The 11944-nt window shown below is 31.0% G+C and overlaps 1 protein-coding gene across 1 annotated transcript; it reads left to right on the top strand.

The window, feature by feature from the left end:
- The first annotated feature begins 6296 nt into the window (after positions 1-6296).
- Positions 6297-8070, top strand: LOC149537968 (protein LATERAL BRANCHING OXIDOREDUCTASE 1-like). The gene is made up of 4 exons (XM_089802283.1): positions 6297-6488; positions 7030-7283; positions 7499-7826; positions 7915-8070. Exons 1-4 carry the CDS (start codon positions 6297-6299, stop codon positions 8020-8022), a joined length of 882 nt encoding a protein of 293 aa, XP_089658409.1. The 3' UTR covers positions 8023-8070.
- Positions 8071-11944: the final 3874 nt, after the last annotated feature.

The raw sequence follows: 11944 nt of genomic DNA, 5'->3' as shown, positions 1-11944 counted from the left end.
CATAGTGGGAAGCATACTTGCACCTATACTTGGTGTATCTTCTTCCTAAAGGGATAAATGTTGTTTGTAGGTATTAGATTCTCTTTTTTATTCAAGCACTCATCATTAGGAGATCCTTCACTAAGGGGGGGATTTCATGGAGGGATTCTCTATTGTATATGCATGATGTATGTCATAATGTGAGGGTCTTGATTACTCCACCCATACATGCATCTTTCTTTATTGTACTTATCTCTCTTTTTGGAGGAGGGTTTTTCCCATGAGGTTTTCCCTCTTTCTCCACTATATGAGAGATTGCATTGCATCTTTGTATATAGAGCATTACTTTTGTACTTGGGTACCATGGCCTAGTAGCCGAGACCCATTATGCATTTCATCATAGCTTTTGTGAGCTTAAGTGCATTCCCCTAAGTTTCACTTAAGGGGGGGTGTTAGTGTAAATAATAATAATTTACACTTTACTTAAGTTTACTTAGAATAAATGCATTATTTTATTATTTATTAGTTAGACACCTAGGAGTTTGTGTACTCATATAAGTTGTCATGTTGACAACATAGGAGTAAGCAACTCTATTCTAGCACATGGTGTCTACAACACTGGAGATTGCATAATTAAATGAGTTGTCATATTGACAATACAATTTTTTGCACTCTTAATTAAGCACATGGTGTCTATGACATAATTTTGTAGGCTTATCCTCTCATCATCATACTAACTCCTGTGCTTAATGGAGGATAATCCACTCTTGGTGGACATGTGCCTAGTTGTGAGGCTTATCATATTACTAACTCCGAGACATTCTAGAAGCATCATAGAGCCATTTATATTTAGGCACTCCTAGTGTATTATCAAATCAACATCAATTGAATATCATATTGTTATTATGATCATACTCTATTGGTCTATTTTGTGCTAGTTATTGAGCTTATTGGTCTTGGGTGATTTTTCCCTAAGGAAAATTCTTACAGAATCAAACATGTAAATTTAGATGGACTGAAACAATAGAGAGGAGTTTTCAAATTTTAAAAAAGAAAGTGGGAAAATTACCCACCTAATGCTACCTAGTTTTCATAGGGTGTTTACTATGGAGTGTAATGCTAGTAAGCATGCTATAGAAGCAATCCTTAGTCAGGAGAATCATCCCATAATGTTTTTCTTAGAAGCTAAATGAAGCTAAATAGAAGTATTCTAATTATGACCTTAAACTGTACTCCATGGTTCAAGCTTTAAAGAAATGGAAACACTACCTCATGCCAAAGGAGTTTATAATGTATATTGGTAATCATGCTCTCAGCTTTCTGAATAGATAAGATAAACTCAACCATAGACATCTTAAATGGGTAGAATAGATTCAAGCATTCACTTTCTTTGTAAAACACAAAAAAGGGGACTACCAACAAGGTGGCTGATGCTTTAAGCATGAGGATACTTGCAATTCAAGAAGTCAAGCTACAAAGTGTGGGATTGGAGTAGATCAAGGATCTGTATAAGGAAGATTGTGATATTAGAGAGGCTTACACAATTTTCTTGGACTATGCCAACACTTTTCATGGTGAATTTCCTAATTATGTATTGTAGGATGACTTATTATTCAAAGGTGATAGATTATGCATTCCCAAGTCATTAATGAGGGAAAACATTTTCAAAGAAAAATACAATGGTGCTCTTGGAGGTAATTTTGGAGTAGATAATACATTAGAACAAGTGGCAAGATTCTATTACTGGCTTGGATTACAGAATGAGGTAAGGAGATATGTAAAAAGTTGGCTGATTTGTTAAAGAGCCAAAGGGACATCATCTAACTCAGGGTTATAACAACCTTTTCCAATACCTACAAAACCTTGGGATAACATAAGTATGAAATTTGTTCTTGGGTTGCCTAAAACTGCTAGAAGAGTACATATGGTATTCGTAGTAGTTGATAGGTTCAAAAAAATGGCTCACTTTATCCCTTATAGGAGCAACTGTGATGCATCTCAAATTGCAAATCTCTTCTTCAAATAAATAGTGAGAATTCATCGACTCCCTATGACAATAGTGAGTGATAGAGACACCAAATTCATTGGACATTATTGGAGAACCTTATGGAAGAAAGTTGGCACACATAATTTGGCATATTCATCCGCTTACCACCCTTAGACTAATGGCCAAATTGAGGTAGTGAATAGGTCCTTAGGAAATCTACTTAGGTGCCTAACAAAACAACATGGTCTAGTTTGGGATCAAGTAATCAGTCAGACACAATACGCATATAATGACTGTGTTAATAGGTCAACAGGAAGAACACCTTTTGAGGAAATATATGGGTTTTACCCAAGGGGACCCATGGAACTAAGGGATTTACAAGATATGCAATCAAGAAGTGCCACATGGTAGACACTTGCGGAACTTATGAAGACAATCCATGATCAAGTGAAGGATCATTTGGAAAAGATAGTAACCAAGCATAAAGATAGAGCATATTAGAGGAAGAAAGAGATTAATTTAGAAATTGGTGACCTAGTAATGGCATTTCTAGATAAAGAGAAGTTACCTAAAGGTCTAGGAAACAAACTACAACTAAAAAGGATTGGTCCTTGCAAAATTATACATAAATATGAAAATAATGCATACAAGCTAGAACTACCATAGGGGATAGGTATATCACCTATTTTCAATGTAGCAGACCTCGCATTATAAAAAGGGGATAACAATAGCATGAGTCCCAAACAGGGAAGAATCTGAAGTAGAATGGGTGAAGGACCTACCACCCAAGAAATCATTGCAGTTAGTGTGCATATTGGACACTAAGATAGTCAAGAAGTTAAGAAATAAAACTTATAAGGAGTACCTAGTGAAGTGGCAAGGCTTACCAGAGGTTGAAGTAATCTAGATGACAGAGGAAGATATTGTGAAGCATGTCACCACTCTTCAACACCTAGCAATTTAAGGGACATGAGTTTTTTAAGGTATGGTGTAGGGGCCCAAGGTCCTAAACAAGGTCGTCAAACCTCAATTTTGGATAGATTAGGTGGTTGATAAGTATCCAAGTTGACATAAGGCAATATGAAAATCTCAAGCATCTCTATGATGTATTTAGAAAAATTTCTTTTATATTGTAATAAGGCCTATGGGCAAGTTATAGGTTAGTCAATGTTGGTCAACACTATGAGTTGACCAAAAATCATCAATTTTATGTTTTTTAGAATTCTTGTACGATTTATCAAGTTTTGGTAGGCATTTTAAGGCATTTGAAATATTGAAAAGTTGTAAAAATTGACAAAATTTTATGTAACAAATATTGTTGTTGAGCAAATTTTCTTGCAACTTTGGAAGGTCAACAATCATAGTTTCATTTTGATTAAACAAGTAGGAGTAAATATATATGGTCAATAGATATAGCCTATAAATGAATGTTCTTCAACCTAGGAAAGGTTTGGAGTTGATATGTATGGATTGAATCAATAAGAAAGTAATTTTGGTGGGAAAATATGTGTAGATAGCAAGTACAATTTTGAGATTTCCTTGTAGAGTTATAGTAGGTACATGTTTCAATTGTGAAAAGTTGTGTTTTTACTTCCTTGTAAATGTACTAATTAGGTTGAGGCATGTAGAATAAGCTTGAAGCACTTCTAATTTATTTTGTGTTTGTTGGTTAACCAAATCCGTGCTTAGGATTTGAACTAAAATAAAGTTTCCTTCCTAATCCCCATGGTGGAAAACCTTGAATTTTTCTATCTAGAAGGGGCATAGGATGGAGATGAATGTTTTACTTTTTTTTTTCAAAACACCCAAGGGCATAGGATGGATATGAATGTTTTACTTTTTAATTTCAAAATACCCACCTGCTTGGAGTATCTTCATAGCCATTAAGCTAAGCATCTTGTGTGCTTAGCATGCAAATAGTTAGGTATTACATTATAGAAGGCACATTAGAGGTCATGGATGCTTGAGGTTTGAAAGATAATGATGTGGAGAGATGTCTTATGTGTTGACATAAGTATTTTTGATGTGGGTTTCAGTTTTGATGGCTTGTTAGCCCAAATTGTGGTATTAGTCCTAATTAGTCCTAAACTAGGGCTCGAGAGTGAAGGGGTAAGGAGAGTCAACCCAGATCCCATCTTTTGGAGTTTGTTAGGTTTTTATAACCCATTAGTTATTATGCAATTATTTTGGTAAATTCTTTGGAAGTTTTGGGAGTTTGATGAATAAATTGGTTAGATAGGGCTAATAGGAAAGAACCCCTATTAGGCCTCCTAGAGAAACTTGCAGTTTTGACTTAGAAGGAAGCCCAAAAGCTTTGAGATGGTTTTGAAACTTGGGAAATGATAAAAAAGAATGCAAAGAGGTGTACTAGATTCTGAGATCTTGGAGGGTGCAAGGGAGTGAGGTGTGGAGAAGATTTGGTTACCTTTTTAAAGGTTTGAGGATCATTAGAAGATAGACATGGTATTGGAAGTTGAAGTGGGAATATTGAGGAAGCCATTCGCCACTACTCTACTCTTGATTAGGTCTTGAGGAAGGGATTAGGTATTGGTTGAACTTAGAAGGAGTTCAAGGAAGGATTGCGGGAATAAGTTAGTGATTGACACCCATTAATTGCATCAACCTTACTTGGTCCTAATAGAAATTTTAATAGGAAACACATACAACTAAGTTATCTCACAATTCAAAATCCTTAGAGAAGAGTTGTGTGCACTCTTTTATATCAAGATGATTCTTAATATTTTGTGTTTCTGTACAATAATTTCCATTTTTTATCCTATTTATATATTCTTATTGTATTGCTTCACTATTTTCTCTATTTGTCAAATATCTTAAATCTTAAATTGCTAAAATTATTTGTTCTTTAGCATTTCAATTCCATTCAAATAATTGTGTGTGTACCCATTCCAATACATAATTGTGATACAACACATATTTAATTTCTAAAGTGTAATAGAGTAGATGATAGACCCAACTTTAAGTTTTGTAAATGTGATTTAATTCTATAACTATAATAAAATAGAATTTGGATATAGATTAACTTGATTTTTACAAACAAGAAATGGTATAAGATCTGATATAAAAAATATAAATAAAATAAGCTCGAATATATATTAGATTTTAGAATGAGTGAGGACTAATTCAAATACTTCAAAAGAGAAATTCCTAGAGTAATTCAAAATAGAGTAGGCACAAAAGAACTTCTTTGTTTGATAGAATTAAATGATTTTTTTTTTTGTTTCTATGACAAACTTTTCTAACACAATGCTAATATTCAAATGTTTTGGACAACTATTGTAACATTGCATTGTCTCATTTTGGGTTTGACAATAAATTTAATGTTTGTAGATCTATACACTTTTTAGCATGTGGAAAAATTTAAAATTTCCTCATTATCAACACCATCAAGGTGTACTATATTATTATCTATGTAATCTTATACTTTATATCCTTGATCTACATAGATTTTTATGACCAATAACCCTATAGTAATGATATAATTGTTTTGAAATCTTCTTTTAAATTAAGGAATCTTCTAGTTATCCAAGGTTAAAAATTAAGAGCAATAGCCATTTGATTTAAAATATACTTATTTTATTTGTTTTACTTGTCATTTTGAAAAGTATTTAGATTTTGGAGCTTTGAATGGTAAGCATAATATGCAAATAAAGAAAAAATAAGTTTATATAAAATTATAAATATAAAGTAATTTATCTATCACTATTGTACATATATATAAAATAATATAGATTAATAAATACTATTATATAAGACTTTTATTATTATATTTTCCAAAACTTTTTTAAAATAAGAGAAAACAATGTATGCAATACTATGGATTGTAAAAATTGCTACCTTTAATATAAGTAACATTTAATTAAAACAGAATCTTAACCTTAACCGGTAGGAAATTTCTTTTCACAATACTCAAATAAGAAAGTATTCTTCAACCTAACGGGATCATTCAAAATAAAAATTTGACCCAAAAAATAGAAAATAATTTATAACCTTTGATGATGACAGTGAATCATTAAAGAACGTACCACAAAGTTGCTGGGTCCATTATTTTACCATTTATGTGTTTAGTGGGTTGATGTTACGGATGTTTACCATTTCCAACATGACCTAATTAGAGTAGGAATAACTAGCAACTCCCCGCGAATAATGCCCGTAACACCTATTCGTCCAGTAGTGAATTATTTGGAGGAAGTCTAATAACGTGTGATGAATAACTCCCTCACGAAATATATATATTTTTCTCTGAAATCCATGCAATTATGGCTATAAATACAACCCCAACTCGTTGTTGTAAGACAAGATTATAGAGATCATGGTTTCCCTAGTAGATCATTACGTTCAGACTTTGAGTGAAGTTCCTCAAGGCTTTAGAGTTGGAGGAAAAGATTTGTCTCTCTCTGAGGAAAGAGTGTTTGAGGAGTTGCCCTTAGTTGACATGAATCAAACTCCCCAACAAATCAAACACCAAATTTCTGCTGCCTGCCAGGAATGGGGATTCTTTCAGGTGATAAAGCATAGTATAAACAGAGATAGATGTGGTGATTATGGCTAGACAAAACAAATTGTTTCTTTTTTTCCTTATTCAGAACCTTTCTACAATTCTACTGATGGAGATTCTTTCATGTTATAACTTATCATAAGAGATTTCTATAATGGCAGGCGGTGAATCAAAGTATTTGAGTTTTTAAGTCTAACATTATGCAAGTTTATCTAACGAGTTCTTTTGGATATAGTTCAAAATTTTATATACATAACAAGGCGATTAAGAAGTTCTTGTAATCTTTTGTATGATTAGCTTAGTTTTAGTTTTAATGATATCAGTTTTTCTTTAATAAATGTAAATAAATCATAAGATGTATCTAATACTTATATAATAGAACAATTACAATTCATTCATCGTTTCTATCATAAATTAGTTTCATCGTTCTTGTAATCCTTGAATCAATATAACAATTTTCTTTTCATACCAAGTTTATATGTCTATTTAAAATTGTCATGTTGTAATAATGAAATTCTAGAGTAATAATATGTATTTGTAATGACAGGTGGTGAATCATGGCATTCCAGTAGATGTGGTTGAGAGTGCAAGGAGAGTAGCAAGAGAGTTCTTTGAGCTGCCAGTTGAAGAAAAATTGAAATGGGCGCGAGAAGAAGGTAAAATAGATCAGATTGCTGGTTATGGACGTACAGAGGGATTCAGAGGACAACACACTGATTGGATGGATTCTCTCTATGCCTTCCTCGCTCCTCCTTCCCTCAAAGCTCGCCATCTCTGGCCCTCAACACCCACGGAATATAGGTCATTGAAAAGCTTATATTGAGTTGCTATAATATAATCCATATTGTTCTTACAATCCAATGTTAATATGTTCGAAGTTTTTGGAACATTTCATGTCACATTATTGTGATATATATGATCTAAGAGATTGATTATAGAATTAAAATCAAGAACATTTCAAGCATATTTCCTATCTAAAAGTTTTTAAGGTTTGGACTTTTGTTTTCCCATTGCAGAGATAAGATAGATGAGTTTGGAGACGAGTGTAGCAAACTTATGAAGCATTTGTTGGGGATAATATCTGAGGATTTGGGCATGGCCATTGATGGTCTAGAAAAGAAATTTGCAGATTACAATCTTTTCTATAGAGCAAATTACTATCCGCCATGTCCAGAACCAGACAATGTTCTTGGGACTCACGCACACACGGACCATGGTGCAATTACTATTCTTGTTCAGGATAATATATGTGATGGCTTGCAAGTTCAAAAAGCAGATGGGCGTTGGATCTCTGTGGCTTCTATACCCAATGCTCTTGTTATTAATCTTGGAGAATCACTTCTGGTGGGTGTTTTATAGTTTCCATTTTGGCTTCTATGTTACTATTGAATCTTGTGAACTCATATTCCAAACCTAATTTGTGGTTGTGCAGAAAACTTGCAAAGAGAAGTACAAAGTCGCTCTGCACAGAGGAGTACTCACAAACGAAGCCACTGCAATGACTCTCGTGGTTCACCTTGATCCTCCACTCAATCTCTAAGATCTTCAGTTAAGAACATGGACCAATATAAATAAAGCCAATATATGGCGCAGTTTCTGGTTTTTATTTTCCTTTTGATGCAGACAATTATATAATGCCATGGATTTGGAGAGTGTGAAGTGAATGTTAGATACTTTTCTAGAACGCATTTTAAGACTTTAATGGACTTGTACCGGACTATAGGGTTGTATGCATTTAAATAATAGAATCCTACCATACTAGATGACATTACTAAACTTATTAATAATCTTGTTTTATTGTTCATTTTTGGTTTTTATAGATATGTATGGATAGAATAAATCATCTCATACATATGACTTTTTGCTTTGATTTTCCAAATTTATGTACTATCTTTTATACTTTCAGAATCAATTTCAAATTTGTTAAATTAGTTATTATTGACTTAATGTTTTTTATGTTGATTAGTTTAAGAGATTGTTTAAATTTTAATTATTTTTTAATGTTAATTACTAATAAATTATTTTGTAGATGATGTTTACATATGATGAATTTTGTATTTATATTTGATTGTTATTAGGTTAATCAAGTTAGACAATAGTAATTTGATTGTTTCCATCCACTTGTAATTATACTTATAATTTGTATAATTATTATTCAATTAAGTCATAAATAAAATTTATATTAAAAAATATATTGATTATTATGTATACTTGAATTATATGATAATTTGCAAACATCATTATGATTTTTTTAAGACATTATATAAATCATTTTTAGGAGTTTATATATGTATGTATGTATGTATGCAAATACTTGGACATTGTAATATAATTTTATTTTTAATATTATAATTGGATAGATAATGCTATAGATTTCTAAATGCTATTATATAATCAATATATGGAAACAAATATTATTCCATCATTAAAGGTGTAGATGAGCCTTTCTTTCCATTTCATTTAAAAAATAAATTTCATTATAATTAAGAATATAACCAAGTTAGTTGTGATTTAAGTATACATGCGATCTTTATAAATGTCTTATCATGCTCTTTTATCCATGATAAATAATAATCTACTTTTGATATGTGATAAATTAATGACTTGTAATGGCTTTAGACTAGATGAATTCACCAACCTTGATTCAAGTCCTGTAATTAGTAGTTAGTTTATAGTTTTAGGAATTTTTTTAATGTCAATTGAAAGTAGTAGATTTTTTTTGACTTTACTAATGGATGTTGAGTTTAATATCATTTACTAAGAATTATAAAGGTAATGAGATGATGGATGGACAATGATTATGAGAATAAATTAAAACTTAATTTGGATGCAAAATAAGGCGTTCATCATGACATTGGGTATGATGTATAATTAATAGTAGATATGATACTATTGTATGGTGACCTTCAATATAATATTATTGTTTTAGGTAATTTGGTGAGAGATTTACTTAGAGAATGATGTAAGAAAGTAAGTGCTATTGGTATTTTGTGCACCCCTTGTAACCCATTAGTAATAAATGATATGAAAAATCCTAAATGAGTCATCTTCACAAGTTTTTCCTTTCTTCCTTTCACTATTGTCTCCTTCTTTTTTCTTTTTCAGAATATCTAGTAAAAAACTAAAAGAATGGTTACGTGTTGAACTCATCTAGGTTTCCAACTTTCACATACCTTTCTATCTACATGCCATCATGATTTGGCCAAGTGGTCTTTGATTTTCAAGTGACATATATTTTTCCTTCTTGTTTCCATTTGAACCCTAATGTTCAAGCCTCGATCCTTTTAAATTTCAAGTATTTACCCTTATTGATAAATAAAACATCATGTTTTTCCATACCCTTTGTTTTTTCATTAGTATTGTCTTCTTTTCCTCCCCAAAAATCTAATTCCTCTAATTGTGATATTTGAACAATGTCTAAGTACTAATGTGGGATTTACGCTATCTATCTCATGATTATTCTTTTATTGGTCTCAACACCATTTATCTTAGATCTAGTTTTTGAAGTTTTCTTTGTAAAGTAACCTAATTATTGACCTTATCAAGATTTGTCTTGTTATCATCTTCCACATGTTTCAACCTTTTTGGTGTGATTCCTTTAACCTTCTATAAAATTATCAAAACTTAGTATTATTTAAGTTTTTCAACCTCTTATCACTAAAATAGAGAAAGTGGAAATTTCCTTAGATTATTTTCATCAAGTTTCTTTGTTCTTGCACTTTACCTTATTTTCTATTTTGGCATGATTTGCTCCTTCTTTGTATTCCTCAAGTTTTGACTTGTACCCCTTACTAATGTCATGCTAATATCTTGTATCCTTTGTAGACATCATGTCGATACCATCCCCCTTCACCTTTATTTTGTCACCACATTTTTTTCCCACTTGTAACATTTTTTTGATATCATCATTAGGAGGTGAAATTTTAGACTTCCTAATCCTCACTTTTCTATGATAAGAATGACATTGCTAAATTTTTATACCAAAGTTGAATTATGGAGATATTCTAGTTTGATATGTTCTTTTAAATGTGATATATAATATTAGATAGAAGGATTATAATTTGATGGGTGATTATATCTTATAAGTACAAAATATTTTAATGTTTTATTTTGCCATAATGGAATGCATGAGGATAAAATTACAATGATGGATCCAAATATGTTAATTTGACAAATAACATGTCAATTTCTAATAGTTTTCACATGGATTAATGGTATGCTTATTTCTATATTTACATTATAGTAGTTTTGCACAAAAAGTAATGTGTTTAGTTTTATCTCCAATTTCATGGGAAAATATTATATCATTTATAAGATGATTTATTTTTATCTATAGTATACTAAAAACAACTAACCATGATGCTCCAAGTTGTAAGCAAAAATAAGTCTCTAATTCTCATGCAATATCTCATACAGAGGATTGATATTTAAAATATAAATAAATCATGTCCTCTTATTACCATGAATTTTAACTTAAGTTGTGAAAAGAGAATCTCTGAACATTATATGAAGTTTTAATTTCATTGTCAACAAAAAATAGTACGAGGATTAATTAACTATAATATACATTACATAGGGGTTCCTAAGAATCACTAAATTATAGAAGCTTGTTTATGTTGTCTAATACCTATTTATGAGTAATTGAAGTCATATGTTTTCTATTGAAGCTTTCTTGTTGTGCATATTATGAAATGGATTTTTATTTCTTTTGATAATATTTTGATCATTAATTTATGTCTCATTTATCTTACCCAATATACTACTTTCCTTTTCCTCTTAACTCTTTGATTCCTAATATTTGAGACTTAAAATATCCCTTTACAATTTAACTAAGTTTCATGCTTTAAATAATGTATACTTAAATTATATTTCTAATTTCCCCCTTCCCTTTACATCCTTGGTCTTTAAATCTCACATTACAAAATTTTGTAATTACTGACCTTGATCAATTTATGATTGTGAGTAGTGTTGGTAAGTATGGATACATAGATATTGTCGTTTATGGGAAAAATACATTTTGCTAAGGTTGCATGAAGTTAATATTAATTTTTATTTTTGGTTGATACAAAAAATTCCCTAAGTATAAGCCAAGAACACATATAACAGAGGAACAATTTTTGCCAATGACTTTCACTAGAGAAATATGCATGGATACAATTTTGTACTATGGTAGGTATGAATTCTATAGATGATATATGTATGTTCACTAGTGTTAAGATAATAATTGACATATATTTTAGATGTAAAACATGATGACAAATTATTATCACAATGCGTAAAGTATATGGTAGAGATTGGGAATTTTGGTCTAAGGAATTGAATTGCCTTGTAAATTCAATTACTTGGCAATGCAGGGACAACATACTAGATGTTAAAACTTACTTAGAAAGTTTTAATAATATGTTTTGAGTAAGTGTATAACATATTTCATTCTTAAGGTCACCTCAACATAATAATAAGAT

The sequence above is a fragment of the Cupressus sempervirens genome, chromosome 9 (assembly GCF_028749045.1).
Source record: "Cupressus sempervirens isolate cs-2001-9-10 chromosome 9, ASM2874904v1, whole genome shotgun sequence".
Classification (NCBI taxonomy): domain Eukaryota; kingdom Viridiplantae; phylum Streptophyta; class Pinopsida; order Cupressales; family Cupressaceae; genus Cupressus; species Cupressus sempervirens.
Note: the sequence above shows the minus strand (reverse complement) of the source record. Positions and strands in the feature narration are given on the sequence as shown.

Bases quoted from the DNA above. Each gene is read 5' to 3' on its own strand.
- LOC149537968 (XM_089802283.1), top strand. From the start codon at position 6,297: ATGGTTTCCCTAGTAGATCATTACGTTCAGACTTTGAGTGAAGTTCCT. The intron at 7,284-7,498 runs GTCATTGAAAAG...TTCCCATTGCAG, and splicing joins TCAACACCCACGGAATATAG to AGATAAGATAGATGAGTTTG. The intron at 7,827-7,914 runs GTGGGTGTTTTA...GTGGTTGTGCAG, and splicing joins ATCTTGGAGAATCACTTCTG to AAAACTTGCAAAGAGAAGTA.